The following is a 19454-nucleotide window of genomic DNA, read 5'->3' as shown; positions in this document are numbered from 1 at the left end:
GTTTATTTTCTGAGGGTAGTCACTGATGCACTGATGCAGTGCAGATATGTCACAATCTGCCTCCTGCAGATTATGGCAACAATTTTTTTTATTTTTACCAGTGCACCTGCACACAATAATGTACTCTTTTGTGAGGTATTGGGGAATATTTAAGGTCCACCAGCAATTACAGCACTGTCGGACCCCGCAATTCGCAGAATCGCTATTCGCAGACCCCGTGGATTTGCGCAACATAAAGTGCACTGCTTCGACATTCGCTTTAAAAAAAAAAAAAAAAAATTTTAATTACACTTCAGGACTGGTCTCTTGTATTCATCTGGGAAATTGGAAATCAGCCAACATCACAGAATTACATTTTTTTTAAAAAGGTGCAAAAACATATCTCCTTAACTGCATCACAATTGGCTTCCAATCGTCAGCATGATCATGGATTCCATCATCGCAGCTGATATAAAATCATTCCTTTTCTCCAACAGCCTCATCTCACGTCATCAATTTGGATTCAGACCTGGTCACTCTACCTTAAACATGCTGCTTCTACTCACCTAGCAATGGATGGAGGCCCTCATTATCAGACATGAGATCCGGGCGTTCTCTCTGAACATATCTCGAGCTTATGATGGTCTGGCATCATGCCTTGCTCTCCAAACTGTCTGCCTATGGAATTCAAGGCCAACTCCATTCTCTGCCATAACATCTCTCATCCTTCTGACAGACAGGCAGCAGCCTCTTCCCTCTCCTCAGCCGTTGACAAAAATTACAAACTGGTCAAACACAATCTTGCTTATGGATCCATATTGTTTCTTTAAGTCCTTGGTTCTTCCAGTCTTGCTTTATGGATGTGAGATTTTGACTCTGACTAGGGATCTGAGATGAAGACTTAACTCCTTTGGTACCAGGTCTCTTCAGAGAATCCTTAGCGACCGCTGGTCAGACTTTGTGTTCAACGAGCGGTTGCTGAGGGAGAATCAGATGTGATTTGTTACCTGTATGTATTGTCAATGAGCGTCAGCTGCGGCTGTATGGTCATGTGGTTCGTTTTCCTGATGCTGTCCTGCTTACCAGATTCTCTCAGCGAGGGAGCTTCGTGAGTGGAGGAGGCCAACATGCCGACCATGTGCCTCGTGGTTGCAGCAGGTTGATCAGCATCTCAAGGAGATGGGGATGGGTCAGGCATCTGCCTGGGGAATGGCCAGACGGAGGCCCCAAGAGTACTGGTGAAAAGTGGACGCAGCAACGCGCTGCTCCGCCGCATGCTCCCCGATCTGACCTGACATATTGTCCACCCTTTGTATTTCCCCTTACCCCTCATCGTTGCCTGCATCTCTTGTTTGTCCGGCTCTCACTACTTTCTCCCTTCACCCTGCAGTTAGCGTTTCCCCTTTCTCTTGCAGTTCCCTTTGTTATGTTGTGTCCTGATTTGTTTTGTGCAATTGCTCTTCCATGAGCCTAGACCATGTTTTTTTTTTTTTGTTTTTTTTTAATTCAACAATGCTCCGACATTCATGGATCCCGACGTTCGCAGCATTTTTCAAGAACGCATCCCCCGTGAATAGCCGGTTCTGACAGCACTAACAACCAGGACCGCCAGCTTAATGCCCCATTTGGAGGGACAGCGTCCTGTTCGCTGCAACGCCTGGCCTGTGAAACACCATGATGAGATTTTATAGTCGGGTGAGGAATTGAACTTTGATTAGACAACGTATCGGCGATTATGCTACCTTTGAGCTATCTTGTCCTTTTAAACTAGTCAATCTTTACTCTCTCGATATTTTCTCCGCTAAGCTTTAAGAGTAGTTATTCAAATGGCACAAAGCCTTTTCCAAGGTTCCATGTAACGTAATAGCAGAAATTTCCATGTCCTGAAGCTAACAGGTTTGTCGGCCCAATGCATGTTCATCAATTCACCTTTCATGCTTCCTCTAGAGCTGAGCTGAGGTGAGGGGTGGAGGTTTGAGGGGGTGGGGTGTGTGGAGGACACAGGTGTTCTTGTGTGCCAACCAGCCTGGGATAATTTGTGCCAACCTTTCAATTTCAGTCTTGTGTGCCAACCAGTTTGGGATTGGCAAGGCCTTTTGTAACTTGCTTATTCTGACGCTGGCACGACGCGGTAATCATCAAAGATGAGATGGTGCTCGGCTACTCCTTTGGGGTAAGTTTCTGGGAAAATGAGGTTTGCTCGCTCTCCTCCCCTCGGTGTCCTTGTTTTCCTCCAAAAATAGGGGCACGACATGATAAATACAGAAACAATGAAAATATAATATGATGGAATTAACGGAGGACTTTGAAAGCCTTTTTCCTCTGATTTATTTTTTATAAATTTAACCACGGTCTCTCCAATTAACAGAACTTTTACTAACACGACCTTATTTTATTCAATCTCTTCTTCTTCTTCCCTTTGTTCTTCATATAATGGCAGATTATTAGGACAAATGTCTGTGTATATAGAATTGGTGATGAGCATTTCTCTTCCAAATTTACATTAAATAATTATGACCTCCACCACTGGAGGTGAAGAAGGTGGTTGTTGTTGGGGTTTTTTGTGAAATTGGCCTAACCTGTATGCTATTTCTGTGTAGAGACAGCTGACCCTTCTTGCTCAAAAGTAACTTCCCTTAAGTTGTGCTTTCCCTTTTCTTATCCTCGTTATTCAAAATCCACCTATTCATGACATAGTCACTTACAAAGCGCTCTTTCTTATTACTGGGGGCACAGAACTTTAAACTTATTTGATATGCAGTGGAAAATCAAACGTTTGAGATTCTCATGAGGAATTTTAATCATTGGATTCGGGGCATTGTGTAGCCGAAACGCACCAAGGGCAACCGGACAACTGTCTATGGTGTTGGAGCTGCTTCGCAGACAACAACCACGTTCTGAGATAGAAAGCAGTGTAAGCCAGTGTCAAGGAACCCCCCCTCCCCCTAGAAGAACGTATCACTTGCTACCTGCAGTCAAGACAGGAAGTTGTAATTTGTTTAGAGTGCCGGCGATAGCTCGCTAACTCGTCACAAAAAAAAAAAACAGTGTGGGGTCTTCAACGTCCACCAACAACCAGTGCGCACACATTAATGGCTCGTCCTACATGGGAAACGCCAGGGTGGCATTTTATAGCTGAGTTGAGATTCAAACCCAGGCGAGACAGCTCAGGAGGCGAGTGTACTTATCTCTAGGCTCTCCTGCCAGCCTGTATTATGTACGGGAGACTTTTGATAAGTTGACTATTAACAATGCCAACAGGTATTGCCTTGTTTTTTGTCATTTTGAAAAGATTTATTGATCACAACATATCACACTCAACATCATAACATTGAGAAGGTTCCATTGTATTATGAAGAAGAAAAAGGAAGATGATTTGTACTATTGGCTACCACCAAAGGTGGTGCTATTTCTGCCATTTTATTGAAATATATGTGTATGTATGTATGTATATATATATATATATATATATATATATATATATATATAATTTTTTTTTTATATGCATGGGGTCCTCAACTTAAGAATGAGTTGCATTCCGAACAGTTATGGGCGGAGCCACGCCCAAAAAACGTGTTTTTAGGGGGTAGCCGGTTTCAAGTTACATCTTCTCCGAGGGGGTTTGTCAAATCTAGCAGGGGTTTCGGTATTTGGTTAGCCCAATGGCACCTGCCTAGCCCCATAGAGCTCAATTTTTCATTTTTGTCCCAAGGTCACGGTCACAAGGTCACGAACTTAGAAAATGTCAAAAAAATCAATAAATTGGGCATCGAGCTCCTTGGGTTTTCAACTGTTTCGAATGAAAGTTGGTATGCAAGTAGTGCTCTTCGAGTACTACAACTTTCATCATTTACGTTTTTCCCAATTCCCGCCAGTTTTCCCGTGGCGTCCTCTCGAAGGTCAAAAAATAGAAAAGGCGAACCGTGTACATTTCTCGTGACCCATCGCCGTCTCCAGACTTGTGTTTTGTTATTATTGTTGACTTAATGGGCACAGATCCATTTTATATGTTGTCATATTCTCATCTTGTCCTTTAATTATAATTGTTTCGATCGTCCAACAATTAAGGTCCAATTAACGACCGATTTGGGAGGAAGATTCACCTTTTAAAAGATCATTCTATAACCTCCAGTTTTGTCTTCAATGTTGAGGTTCCACGTTTCTTCATTGCAGGAACATCACTGCAACATTTATCAGCCATGAGTGGGGTTCGTTGTTGCAGTAAAATATGTGGCACGATGAATACAGCTGCAAGTTGTACTGTACTGTACAGTCCACGGGATATTGTAGGCCACGTGATGCTCAGACTTTACATCTCGCAGAAGAAAGTCATACTAAGCCCAACCAATGAGTCCCAAGTTGCTCCCACCACGATTGGTTCATACATATTGTTACGGCTGTGGAAATTTGCAAACCACCATTCAGGGCCCGTAGGTGAGATAACTCTAAGTACATGTGTAGTTAGCCGCAAACCCGTTGTTTAGAGGGAGTTTATGTGATTCATTTGGGCTGCGACGCTTTGAGATAGCCGTTTTTTTCTGTTCTATCTTTATTTTGAACCAACCACGTCTCAACCGCCATAACCATCAAACCACCACCGATAAACCCTCCACCACCCTCACCTCTCTCCTTCTACGGCCATTCCCGCACCACCTGTGAACACTGAGCGTCGGGCTGTCTTGGGCTCATTCAAGATACGCACCAAGCCGCAAGTGCAAATAGCAGCCTTTCCGAGGGAGAATTCGGATCAAGAACGCTACACGCCCACTTCTGATCCGTCCAATTAGCAAGCGTGAAGCGGCTTGGCCCCGCCTCCAGCCGCGTCTGTGTGAAATCCATATATGCAAATTCTAGGATCAGGGGGGGTTCACGCCCACTTTTCCTCCGTCCAATTGGCGAGCGTGGCTCCGCCCCCGAGGACATCCTGATCCAGAAATTTGCACATTGTTTTCTCCTGCCGGCCTATAAAACGGCGAGCGCAAGGCGAATCGTGGCAGAGTTTTGGTAAGAGAGTCATCGAGGGCAGAGTCAGTTTTTGGTTGGAGAGCAGAGTGTGGCAGCGGCAGAGTGTGGCAGCAGCAGAGTGTGGCAGAGAGTGGAGTCGGGTGGCGAAGGCATCGAGTTGGGTTCTGCAGTCGGCTGAGGAGAGTTGGGGGAAGAGGCCAAGGAGCTCGGGTCCGAGGTGAGAAGGACGGCGGTCGGCGATGAGGTCGCGGTGGGAGATCGCTCATCGCAGGACCCAAGCCAGCCAGCCATTCTCCCTCCCCCAGGGCATCAACAATTCCCCCTTTTCCCCCGCGCTGAGATAGTGCAACAAAGGGGGCCCCGTTCCCACCCCACTCCAAACATTTTGCCAACGAAACCCGCGAAGGAGCACGGAGTCGGGGCACAGCCACGCGGCCACATCTGCGGCTCGTCCGCCAACGCGTCACGAGGACGCGGGTAGGACCCACCCGGTCTCGCGGACCTGGCCGCTCCTTCAGGTCCCGCGCACATATTGGCCTACAGGCCCATCTGCCCCCTTGTCTATGAGGGTGGCTTCTTTCCTTTGCTTTTGAGTAAATGTGTGTTGGCGCCGTCTGTAAAGTAGAACTCTATAAGTGTTGCCGTGTGTGCACGTAGTCGGTTGTAACTCTGCGTCGTTGTTTCTTTTGTTTTACTGATATAGGTGCATTTTGACTGTTTGGCTGTATATGTGTGCTTTCCGTGTGTCACGTAATAAATGTGCATTGTGTGAACTGTTTTCCCGTTTCGCTTCGTCTTTTCTTTATTGACCCTCCATCCTGCTTCACGTAAAGGGTTCGTAGTGGGCTTAATACGCCCGATAATTAATCGGAACCATCGAGGCCGACGATAACACCGCTCGGTTATCCCGATAGCACGGAACGGACCGCTTAAGCGGTTCGTGTCCGGAGTCGGCCTGCGGCGAGGTACGATCGCCCGGTCGACCATCCGCGCAGGTACTTAGGTAGATCGAATTTGGCGAGCGACCCTATCCTGCGCGGGTGGGCAATTGGCACGGTCGTGGTGGGGTTAAACCCCCACCCGTGACTAGCTCCCGGCGTTGTTCCGAGAGGGTCACGACAGAATTGTCCGTTCCGGTGGGCGAGGCGGCCGCCATTCGAGTCGAGCGGCGGATCGCACGCCGGCGGGCGCGAATTCACAACAATATGAACGAACATTCATATCTTAGACATTAAAAAATAAATAAATAAATAATAATAAGAAAAATACTGTTCCATGTTTCCTGCACAAGGGGGTCGCTCGGACCTGCTGCTCAACCTCCAACTCTGAAGCCGCCAGCCACGGATAACTCTGTGACCCAACTTGCTGCTCAGCAACCGCAGCGCTGGTTGGGATAACTAATTCTAACAGGATCTTCACGCCCACAGTCACATTACCTTTTGGTGAGCTAGCTATCTCACCTGGGGAACTTCGCTCTCAACATCCACCCCATCTATTTCTGAAGTATGGCCAAGAAAATCATGGGGGTAGAGGTTGGGGGGGGGGATGTCGTCTATCCTATTGGAGAAATTCACTGAGGTACAACATCTTGTCTATTTAATACGTACACACTATATCAGACCAATGAAGCAAAAGGCTAACCGGGCAGGTTTGAAAGCATAGTTTACCAAAGCATTAAAGCAAATGTGTATTTGCAATCAGGCAATTGATGAGCACAAGCATGTATTTACAAGACTGATCAAGGCATGTATTGCAGGCAAGCAAATATTCACAAGCAAGCAAATATGCAGGAGAAAATAAGAAGCCCCTTCTACAATATTACTAAATTCTCGGCACAAGAGACAGGAGCTATAAATCATCCGGGAATGTAGAGAGAAAGATGAGAAGCTTAGAGGAAGAGCGGAGCATGGTTGTGACTCCAGACTGAACACATGTACTGGTGGGCCTGTGTTTGGCCCAAATAGAGGACAGGATGGGTGGGGGTAATGGGGGATATGGGAAGTGTTGGTGCAGTGTCAGAATGCAGAGTGAAGTGGTTGGAACCATTGGGTTCAACAGTTTTCGTGTGGCTGTCTGTCCGTAGACTCTCGCACTCGCTCTCTCATCAGGCAGTGACTCGTGCTGGCACAGACAATTGACTGCTCATTCAGACAGAGACTCATCCAGGTACAGCACTTGAAAACAGCAGCTCATTCAGGCAGAGACTCGTCCAGGTATAGTGCATGCAAATGGTTGTAACAAGGCAGGCTCTCTCCAACGGCTATGCTCGCCTTGCGGCTTCCTCTCCCTCTCCATGGCTCTGTTCCCTGGCAGCTCGTATCTTCACCCACATGCCTTCTTGTTATAGAGGTTGGTGTGGTCCGAGACCTTACCCATCCGTATGTGGTTTCTTGTCATTGATTCCTGGGTGTTGAATCTTCGAGTGACTTCCAGAAAAGTCTTTGGTGACTGAGTGGCACACCTCCTACTAGAAGAATCCTCGGTGGCGGTACGCCATTTCAGCGCTCATAGTGTAATTCTGTACATTTTAACACAGGGATCAACTTCTAATGTGTATTTAAATGTTCAAAATGCAGGAAAGGAAGGAGGGATTAATTTGAACTTATGGATTAATTGCGCTCTTCACGATAAAATATTGGTTACAGCGATTCGGAGGTGAAAGGGTGTTGAATGAAGAGGGAGGGTTTCCGAGGGTAGCATGGGAAATAGAGGTTTGGAAGCAAAAGGATGGAGGGATTGGAAGTGGGTGAATGAACGAGGGGAGGGAACTTTCCAGTGGAGGTTGCAGGGTTTTGAGAGGGTGAAGGGTGTTGGATTGGAGAAGGTTGGATGAACGAGGGGAGGGAAGATTTCATTGGGAGTTTTAGAGTTTGAGACTCAAAGGGTGAGTGATTGGAGATGGCTGGATTAATGGATTGAAAGTGGGAAAGTTGGAGAGTTAGCTGAAGGTTGGAGAATTATATGAAGGGGAAAAGCCGAGCGAAACCAACACCCCCACACAACGCATTTCCCCCCATCCCCTGCACAAAATTTAAGGGACCTATTTGAGCACACATCAAAATATTACTAAAACTCCCATCTTGTATGTATTTTCCCAAAATACAGCCAAAACGGTGCACGATGGCGCAAAAATTTTCTGCCCACATTACTCACCATTCTCCTGCGGTTTGCAGTATCAAGTTTCATTCAAATCGGGCAACGAAAAAAATTATTTAAAAAATCAATTCCCGATTCATTCAAGTACTCTTCGGGAGTATTTGATCATTGCAAACAACCTCAGCAGTATTGTTCGCTGGAGCTATCTTTTTTTTTCTTGAAATAATTTTTTTTTCATCAACAGCTGTCACAACGCGAACCCAACGGGTTCACGGGCCGTCTCGTACCAATTAAATCATGAACTCAGGGTTCCCTATATATTGAATGCAACTTCCCTTGGTCGGTTTTCCACAACTGCAACAATATTTTATGGGGGTTGGTTCATAAGTCTGGGTGTTCATAAATCAGATGTAGGTCAGCGACCCTCGAGACAATGGGGAAACACGGTTTGTATGCTTACACAATGTGTAAGCACACCCCACAGTATATGTATGTTTGTATGTATATTTACATATTATATATATCTTTCTAACCACTGACTCACTCACTCACTGACTGATATTGCTGTGGGGGGGCGGAGGGGGGGGGAATATTCAATTAATATCAAACAATTTCAATCAAGACTAATATCTGTCAAGACAAAGTCTGCAGAATGAATCGTATCGTTAACGATTGTACTGCATACATAGTCTTTGACTTGGTTTCACATATAATGCATTGTTCTCTTCTGGTTTTTTTGGGGTTTTTTTTAATGATGATCTTTCAATAATCACTTTGCCTCGTTCAAAACGATATTGATGATTTTCAGGTCGTGATTATAACATTGATTGGTATTTATGAACCATGAACCACAGAGATGGCTGGTACCACAGAGGGCTTCAGCTCAAAGAATTTGGCGTTGAAGGCCCAAAAGAAGGTTCTCAGTGGGATGGCATCACGTGGCGCCGCTAATCTTGTCGTGGACGACGCTACGGGCTCTGTGCTCGATGAGTTGTACAGATTGTTACGCGGACACTTGAACAGTCGAAAAGAAGCAGAAAAGATCATTAAAGACATCGTCAAGATTGTTGTGAAGGTGAGGAATGTGTGTGGAGGTTGAGTGGTCAATAAGTCCCTTCATGTTTTTAAGGTGGGCAAGTTCATTGTCCTTTGTTTGCTAGGTATGGAGCAAAGACCACAGAATACATTTTTTTTGAAGATCTAACAGCTCTGACCTTTGCAACTTCAATCCTAGTGTCCTCCTCATGTCACCCCCTCCCCCCCCCACCACTCTCTCCATAACCCACTCAGGTTGGGGTGTTGTCCCGGCACAAGCAGTTTTCCACAGAGGAAATGGCAGTTGCACGGCGGTTCAAGACCCTATTTCATCAATTAGCGATGACGGTGGTCACCTTCTATCGAGTGGAATTCACCTTCGATCGGACTGTGTTGATCAAGCACCTGGAGACTTGCAAGGATCTTCTGCATAAACTCGTTGAGAATCACCTCACAGCGAAGTCCCACGGGCGCGTAGACCACGTCTTTGGTCGCCTCGCTGACGCTGGCTTTCTAACAGCCGTGTACACACCGGGCGGTCCTTTGTTCCCTGCGCTTGGCCGTCTTTGCGATGGCCTCGATCAGTTGTTGGATGACGATGTCATCTGATTGGGGTGTTTCCGATCCTCCATTCCCCCTCACCCCCTCCCCTCTCCCACCCTTTCCCTTTTCTCTACAACACCCTATTATATAATTTATCTGATTTTGTTTTTTCTTTTTCTTTTTCCCCATCCTTCATTTCTTCACCCTATCTCACCTTCCACCTCATCTCCAGTAACCTCATCACAACTGTACAATCACTACCATCAGGGAGTGGGTTTGGTGTAGATCACAGTTCATGCCAATTATGCCTTAAATGGTAATTACTCCATTAAAGATGGAATTTGTAATTGTAGCTAGGTAATCTTTCATGGTTTGACCATTAATCTCCCTTTTGTGCAGCTTGTGGTTCTTGTGGCTCTCACTCAGTCATCCACTGCTTCCTTCGGACTTGATATCTTTTCCATCGGTGTACAGGTACAAATAGGATTGAGAGAGCATGAGTTCTGGTATAATATCAACTCGCCCTGCGTCCTTTCCTATCCCCTCCGTAACTTACCATGGTACTCTGTACCGGTCATCGGCGGTCAAACAGCACTTGGTTGAATCTATAACGTTTTGCTGAAGGTTTCCTTTTTTTCTTTTTCTTTGTGCACACTTTCATGATTTTTTTTTTTTGTTATCTATTGTATTTGTCACTGTTTTGTTTTTTTTATTTCAATTCCTCATTCCAAATGCACCATTCCACTATCGTGCGAGCTTTGGTTCCATTAGGACGACAGCCATACAGCAGGATTCGAACCACGAACCACCCGGTTGCCATTTACACCTGCCATCTTGTATTCGGTCATTTTAAAGCTTTGCACATTTGCTAAAACATGAGCAAACAAAATGAAGGGCTCGTGAAATATCAAGGACCTCCGTTAAAATCGAGAACGTTCGATTGGCATGGAGTGACATGAGAGACGCTAGGGGGGAGAGGGGGGTTTGAGTGCAGGAGGAAATGCATTTTGGGATCGTGAGGACAATTTGACATATCATATCAGGCCTGGACTTGTACATATAGCCTTTCTTATTGATTTTTTTTTTTTAATCAAACCTTGACCATGAGACTTTCTCAAACGTGCTTTGTTGCACCTGTTCGTTGTATTTCACGGTTCATTTTTCCTGATTTTTTTCAATAAGGTAGGGGTGGTTGGAGAGTGAAGAGAGTTTGCTGAGGACAGGGGGAAGTGGAGGAGTATATAGTGGGCAAGGCAGGGCAGAAGCTCGGTACTGTTGGACCACACCCCTTATAAAGGGGATGAGAAGGACGAAGAAGAAGATTTATCTTTCTTGTTAGTTCGCAGACAGTTAAGTTGTATATTTGATTTTGAGATTACATTTCATAATTTTATGAATTTTTTTTTTTTTTTTAACACGACCCTTGTGCCCTTCTGTCGTGTTCACATGCATTTGAATTCCCATACATTGTGTACAACCTATCACCTATTGACCTATTGGAATGTCCAGTTGAGATTTCTCGACAACTGCCCGATGGAGCAATCGTAGCAATCTTAACAGTGTTACTCTATCCACTCCTTCCTCCACCACTGCCCAATGCATCCGTTGCTTTGAAATGTGTATGAGTTGTAAATTTTACAGAAATGAAAGGACCTCCGTTATATGGCCTCGGTTTATTTTATTTTTTTGGTTCTTATTTCTCAGCCATCCCAATTAACTCCACTCCCTCATTCTGTGACCTTTTCATTCCAGGTACACCTTAAAACATTTGAGCCACCTGGACGGAGTTAGTTGGTTGGTGTTGATATTCTGAGTGCACTCATCTTTACGAGAACTTTTTGTTGTGGGTGTAACTCGGCCTTTCTTGTCTGACCTCTTTATAAACATGTCATTTTGAGGTACAGTATTTCTAAATTATTATACACAATAACAAAATGTTGTTTTGGATTGTACACAATAACGATGCTTAGCCAGTTTTAACATAATTATTTTTTGTCCAACGATCATTGTTTCTTTCGTTTTTTTTGGTAGTGTTTGAGGCTTTGGGATCCGATCTTGACGGAAATTTCGGACACGATTTGTTTTCGAGATGACGTTAAAGCCGATAGTTGGAGTGATTTTGTCTAACTTTGAAACGGCTTGTTGATGTTGATGACATTTTCACAAATTGACATTTACAGGATGGCCGAAAGGTACACGCTTGTCTCTAAGCCATCGAGCCTGGGTTTGAATCCCGACGCAACGATAAACTGTCATCCCGGTGTTCCACAGGCAGGGTAATTCATCAATGTGTGTGCCGTCCCTTCGGATGGACGTTCAACTGGATGTTCCCTCTGCTCACATTCATTGGTGGACGTTAAAGATCCCACGGCGTCCTTCGCAAATAGTAGGCGAGCTATCACCGGCGCTCTGAACAAATTACAAATTCCTGCCCAAATATTTTGTGGAACATCAAGCCTGGCCAGTCGGTCCGCGAAAGACTTGGGCCAAAAACTTACCCCGGCCAAGCCCACAAAGAACGTGGGAATAATTGTGGCCATTAAAGAAGGAATAAGAAATGTAACTTACAGGCTGCGGTTACGATGGACAGCTTACTAACCTTCTGAAAATCCTGCTTTCAATTACTTTGAATTCCCTCAACTCCTCTCGTCACACACACACACACACACACACACACACACACACACACACACACACACACACACACACACACACACACACACACCTCTGATATTTACTTTTTCAAACAAAAAAATGCGTTGCATACAGAAACTACAGTAGTACGGCACTCGGTAGATCGCATACCTCCACCAGGCTGAATGGTTTACGTTTTGTATCCCACTCGTGGGCCGGATCTGCTGAACTGTGCCATAATCGAATTGGCTTGTTCTTGTCAGTTGTCATCTACCCAACACATCCACCGAGTTTCTTCATAATCCGTCCAAAAGTTTGAGATATTCTGCTCACAGACAAACAGGGTTGAATACATAACCTCCATCCACCCTCTGTGGCAGAGGTAATCATGTTGATGATGCACACTCCTACAAGCACAGCACTACCACTTACTTAACATCCCGACGTTCGACTGCAGGTTGAAGGAGTTTGTAATTTGGTCAGGGTACCGGCGATAACTCGTATACTGTTCTGTTCTCGAAAGACACCGATGAATCTTGCGGAAAAAAGAAGATTTCTGGTTCTGGCACCGACAAACCGGTGCTGGCAGATGGGTCTTCTGGCTTGATGTCCCTCCAATGGACATGCACACATTGACGTGCACCTTGCACGTGAATCACCAGGATGACAGTTTATAGCTGGCTTGGAATTCGAACCTGGCTAGACAGCTCAGAGGGGAGTACACATACCTGTAGGCCATCCTGCCAGGCCTGATGACTCACAGCTGAGGACAAGTCATGGAAGGCCGCTTTTTGGGGGTTACTGTCAGCCAGGCAACTTAGGCTGATTTACGGTTCGATCGTTTAAACATCCCAATAGGGTTTTGGATTTCATTGACGCTGGTTTTTGCGCTCAGTACCATTCACGTTCTCGATAACTCCATGAATACGAACTCCGATTTGTTTTGGATTGAATGAAAGTTTTTCTTTTTGGTTGTTTTGTTTTGTTTTGAACAAAATCAGTTTAAGTTTATCATTCTGATATTCTTTGCACTATACAAAAATGTGTAAATAGCACTTTGTGTTAACAATGGAACAATAAAGGACACGTTTATTGAGTTGGTCCTTCAGCATTTCTGGGGTACAGTCGTTTAAATATTTAAAAAAAATTGCAAATATATTAACTTGGATACAGGAAGATGAGATTCTTCGACATGTTCCGAAAGTAACAAGTGATCACCTTTTGATATTTTTTGTGCTCATTATTGTCCTTGCAGGCATTTAGTGATCTTTTGAAAAAGTTCAACAATATTGTATTGTAAATCTATTCCTGTGCAATGGTTCTGGCAGTTTATTGTTTGTGCTGTAGTTTCCTGTATCTTTATTAATTTAATTTCTGGAGGGATGCCAATATTAACAGCACTCGTGTTGTAATCTTGATTCCGATCATTGCCAATTGCCATAAAGATGTAACTACAGGTTTTTGTTGTTAAACTTCATTCATAATCATGCCTATACATACGTGGTATTTTACCATGGGCTTCTGAAATATATATACATATACATATGTTGTCTTTAAGCCTGGTGTTGGCTTAGTGGTTAGGGTGGCGGCTTGGGATCCCAGGGTCCTGAGTTCAAGCCCCGTTGGCTGCTGAATTAACACCAGGGGGTTGACTCAGCCTGTCATCCATCTGAGGTCGGCGAAGTGAGTACCAGTGTACTGGTCCCGGTGTATGCCCCGGTTAGAATAGGTGTACCATATCCCTGTGTGTCGTAAGAGGCGACCAGGGTTGGCGTCAGGAAGGGCATCCGGCCATAAAACATTGCCTCAAGAAAAAGCCAAACCCCTGCACAGCAGGGAAAAATGGCTGTAAAAACGGTCATTTTTTTATTTTTTATATACATGTATGTCGTCGCGGTGTTGGCAGTCCAGGTTACCCCCACCACCCCCCCCCCCATGGTCAACACCACCAGCCCGGATAGCCGAGCGGTTCTTCCTTCATCGGAGGCAAACATGTTGATCCTCGGAGATTATAATGCGTGCGGGAGGGCGTGGGATGCAATTGCAAAGGGACGGAAGCGCAGGGAAGCATAGCATGGGGGTTTATTCTCGAACCCCACGACAAATACACAGACACGGCAACTTAAAATGAACACGGGATTTAATGACAATTGGAATATTTACAAGGGGATATATAAATGTAATAATTAAATATACATGAGGTTAATTAAACTCTAAGTCGAGGCACCTCGACACGCAAACTTAAATACAAACAAGGGGAAACAAAATAAAAGAAAACCCTTCCTTTATTCTGGTACTTAGCTTGGCCCAGAGATGGTCTTTGTGGAAATTGGAATCGGGGAGCTTCTATTTGTGCGTGTGGATGCGTGCAAAATGGTGCCAAGCCGCTCTCTCGCAGCGGGAACGTTCGTCAGGCAATTTGTGAGCGGTATTCAACACCAAGGCTCAGAGACCCCGTGCAGCTGCTTCGTGCGTTGATCACGCGTGCTGATACGTGGCACTCTGCAGAATAGCGCCGTTCCCTTCGGTGACATACACGGGGAATCGGAGCCTGTCTCATAAGACCAGCCAAGAGTCTGGCCAGCATCTCACTTCACCATGTGGGCCAAATCGCCTCAGCACGAATACAAGAATCGCACCTTCTTCTTCTTCTTCTTCTCCTTCTCCATGCATCGAAGGAAAGCCATTTTGTTGTGCCAAGCGGAGAGCAAAGCGAGATCCTCCGTCCTCACCACGTTCATATGATGACTGCAACTGCCTTCCTCACAGCGACCTTGTGCATTCCTCCCGATCTCTGAACTCTGTCTGACATCACACCGAACCACCGTTCCACCTACGGGGCGTGACTTGCTCGCACGAAACCTGAGAAAGTGAGGCTTCTGCCGGCTCAACACGTTTGGCTAGCTTCTGACGTCACGCCTATCAATCATCAGCCTCGGGGGGGGCATGGCCGCCAGCCATCACGGAGGCGGGGCTTCTTCCTACTTGGTCATGTTATAAAAATGTAATTCTTCCTTGGTTTGTCAAACAAAGACAGAGGGAAAAGTCATAGGGGGGCAATTATATACTGTGCAAACTTATTCTTAATCTCTATCTAATTAACACCGCACCCCCCCCCCCACTCCCTTATGGTGACATGTAACACTTAAGCTCACAGTCTTCCTACTTAATTACATCGAGATGTCTCCTACATGTCCACAAACCAAACAACTCGATTCAATCCTAACTTTCCTATTAAATTTCTCCATTACCTTCCCCCCAAAACCGTAACAATATATTCTACTCGCAAATACAACCCATCACTTCGCTGACGGGGTGTTAAGGGGGGGGTGAGAGGAGGGAGGGGAAGCTAGGAAAGGGGGGAGGTGGGGAGAGCTATGCCTCACAAAATGTAGCTATACACCACAGGATGGAGGGGTGAGAGAGAGGGAATGGAAAAAAATAGAAAGGTGAGGGGTGGAGGTGGCGTGAGCAAAGAGAACGATATGTTATGCTTAATGACCTGACACAAATAAATTTTTTAAAACTCAGGTCAGAACAGCTGTCAACACAATGACACAACCCAATTTGTAAAGTAATCCCCTGGCCCATCTGCAAAAACTTTGATATCCCAGCTCCAGACAATTTGTGGGACCATGAACCAAAAGTAATCACTGAAAACATAGAAGCACCTACTGTTCACAAACGACCTGATGTTCCCATTGAGCATGAACATAAAAAACAAAGCGTTGCGACAAGATATCATCCTTGGGTACAAAAAAAAAAGAGAGAAAAGGCATTTCTGATTGAAATGTTAATTCCAGTGATTTTTGGACAAAACAATGCAGAAATAAAGAAAATGACCAAACACCAAGACCTCAAGAATGAAGTGAGAATATCCTGGAAGCTGAAGAACGCCAATGTTGTACCCTTGATGGCTGGACCAACAGGAATGATGACAAAGAACTGAACAGAGATATTAAACATGGGGAAATACCCCTAGGTGCTCACCTGGTAGTGGCTGGATAAGATAACCAGGCAACCACTGGTAGGCATGGATGACCCACAAAATATATAATAGAGAAGAAAGTAAATTCCTGTGGATGTTTTTTTTTAATGCCATGAACAAACCTTGGTACATCATGGGTGATAAAGGTTGTGGTCATGTTTCATCGAAATTGTGTGTGTGGCTTCAGAAAAGAAAGCAAATACATTTTGGGGGGAATCCCCACATTAGAACCCCTTAGACCCCAATTTTTTTAATGTCGTGAACAAACTTTGGTTCATCACGGGTGGTCAAGTTTCATTGGAATTGTGTGGATTGTTGTGGAACCGGGGTCAGGGCGAGAAGACCACGAGAGGGTGAGCTACCTCGGGTTCTCACAAGATTCTCCGGAATCGCAGGCCGTTCCACATAAATAACTTTGTGACGGGGCGGGTCGCTAATCGAACGTGAACGCCAATAACTCGACCACGTGACTTAGGGCCCTCCATATGATACCGTTTACCTAAAGGTCACGTGGTTTAATTACCGGGGGACACGCCCTCGGTACACACTTGCTCAAACCGGATCACCTTGCCAGATCAGATGCAGCCGAGCGTAACTGCCAATGTACCAGCGAGAAAACATCATTGGGGTATATTGCCCTAGCTAGACTAGTGTACGAACCATGCTGGACCAATGGAGGAAAAGGCGAAAACGAGCTGGGAACATTTCCATACAAGCATTTATTTACAATGGTGAGGAAAGGTATGTGGCACAGCGAATTGGGTTTATTTGTATGTACAGCAAGGAAAGCAATGAATTTGTGGGGTGTGACAAAAGGCAAACAATCTTACAAAACAGATTTATCTGATTATAACTTCTACAATCTTACCTTAAACTAGAACAGGTGCCAACTCACACACACACACCCAAGGAAGATTAGATATAGCCCAGAGAGAGACAAAGCAGATGAGGATAAATGGCCTCCAATACCTGGTGCGGTCAACGGACCAACGCAATCCAGTGCGCTTGGGGAAGGGAGGAGGGAGGAATACTGGTGGTGTCTAAGGTGTGGGAGTGAGAGGTGTGGTGTCGTGCCAGAGGAACATGGGTTTGCGAGTCAGTAATGATGCTCTTTTGTGCATCCAAAGGAGACGGGATAGAGGAGTGGGTAGAGAAAAAGAGAAGAGAAGATGCATGAGGCGAAAGATCCTTAACCGAGCCATGCATAGGTTTTTGTAGCATGTACCTCTGTCGGACGCTCCAGCTGAGCGCTTCCACCTCGAGATGTGGCGTGTTATCTCTGGCTTGCCAGGGCTTGTGGCAAGGTGTGCTCCGCACTGGTCCTCAAGAAGAAGCACGTCCTCGCAATCGCACACCAACAGCGAGTGAAGATCCAGCGAAGGGCAGAAATGATGAAGAGCCGAGAGGAGCAGAGAAGAAAAGGGAGCGGAGGTGGGACAGCTCCACGCTCTGCCTTTTATAATCCCCGGGCGAAGGGTGGGGTGACGCGCTGTGACCCGAATCCTGCTCCTCTATTGGACCGCAGCAGCCATAGCCACGCCCTGCCAGGCTCCGTGTCCGGAAACTGTCTCAGTCGCCCATCCGGTTCGACATGACCCAGAGCTCCCGACCCAACACAGGGCATGCTCTTTGAGCCTGCACCCTGGCCCTGAACGTGCTCTGAGTGCAGTCTGAATGCTGAACAGCAACGGACTTTCCCCGCCACCCATGGGCCCCCTTTCATGAACCAAAATGCACACCCGGGCCCCGTACCAAACTCCTGGATCGCCCTTCCCATGACCCCTCCTCGCCGTCCCTGTCTTGCCGTGGTCTGGCGACTGTGGAGGAGGGTCGTATCATCTCTGCGTGTCCACCTGGGACATCCCCTGCGAGATGCGGTCGAGCTATTAACGTCGGTTGCTCGGCCCCGCTATCCGAGGACAGTCTGAGTCGTGCAGCACCTTGTATAGTGGCGAATTGTAGCAATGCAGACGTACGAGGAGGTGTGGGAATATTTTTCCCGTTTGCGGGAGGCTTTTGTGTTCGAAATGGTGAGAAGCAAGGTGAGATGCCGGTTGTAAATTGGCACACAGATTTGAATTAAATAATGGTGCACGATATATGTGCGGTATCATGTAGTCGTGGCTTTTGATGATTCCAAGCCACGGGAAGCATCGTAGTGTGCTTAATATTCCATCGCATATTGATTGGTGTGTGTGCTTGCTTGCTTGATTTGTACCCTGGCAAATAGGAAAGGGTTGGAGTAGAAATCAGAATAGGAGATTGAGATAGTTAATAGACCTAACTAGAAGACCCACACAACGCACTTTGTCCCGTTAACCCACTAGACACAAGGGGAAGGTCTAACTGCACGAAGACTAACGAAATATCTGCCTGGGGGTCACTGTATGTTGGGTGCCATTGCCCGAGAGGCATGCGGTTTTGTAGAACTGCAACAGTATCGTTTCTGAGAAAGCAAAGATCTCTTTGGTGGGACAACTCCCATCCACTCCCCATAAACTCCTTTGGTAGACCGTTTTTATGCCATCACGGGTGATGAAGGTTGGGGTCAAATTTCATTGAAGTTGAATGTTTAGTTTCTGAGAAGTTGCAAGTATTTGTGGACAGACGGATGGACGGACGACGCACCATCCCATAAGCTCCTCAGAACTACTTTACAGGTGAGCTCGAAACAATCCCTGGATATATTATTACAAATGAACTACAGTTGTAAGCTCTCCAGGGCTCAGCGACGATCCTAAAGAGAGGCCTCGGCGCAAAATTTTGAGAACAGAAAAACTTCACAGCTTGGTCCATCATGACCCTTGACTGAAATGAAGGTTGAAGGTTGAAGCCTGCCCTGGGAGGACTATTCCACGTTCTGAAACCCACAGGTGGAGATACCAATCAACGATGCGCACACACACACACACACACACACACACACACACACACACACACACACACACACACACACACACACACACACACACACACACACACACACACACACTTGGTCGGTCTCTGTTTCACCTCCTGATGAACCCAACCTATATGTGGAGATAGCAGGCAACCAGAACAACTCACACACACACACACACACACACACACACACACACACACACACACACACACACACACACACACACACACACACACACACACACACACACACACACACACACACACACACACACACACGCACACGCACACACACTTTGAGACTTGGAGCGGG

The 19454-nt window shown here is 45.9% G+C and overlaps 1 protein-coding gene across 4 annotated transcripts in view; it reads left to right on the top strand.

Annotated features, from left to right (window-relative positions):
- Positions 1–13348, top strand: part of TNFAIP8 (TNF alpha induced protein 8) — a 52609-nt gene extending 39261 nt beyond the window's left edge. For all 4 annotated transcript variants that reach the window (XM_085891486.1, XM_085891485.1, XM_085891484.1 and 1 more), the window contains exons 2-3: positions 8895–9115; positions 9331–13348. In XM_085891486.1, the coding sequence (XP_085747612.1) occupies positions 8897–9115; positions 9331–9684 (573 nt within the window). In that variant the 5' untranslated portion in view covers positions 8895–8896 and the 3' untranslated portion in view covers positions 9685–13348. The remainder of the gene's footprint in view (positions 1–8894; positions 9116–9330) is intronic.
- The last annotated feature ends 6106 nt before the right edge of the window (positions 13349–19454 follow it).

Source organism: Eptatretus burgeri, chromosome 8, assembly GCF_056783735.1.
Source record: "Eptatretus burgeri isolate ZD-2024b chromosome 8, Ebu_testis_v1, whole genome shotgun sequence".
NCBI classification, from domain to species: Eukaryota; Metazoa; Chordata; class Myxini; order Myxiniformes; family Myxinidae; genus Eptatretus; species Eptatretus burgeri.
Note: the sequence above shows the minus strand (reverse complement) of the source record. Positions and strands in the feature narration are given on the sequence as shown.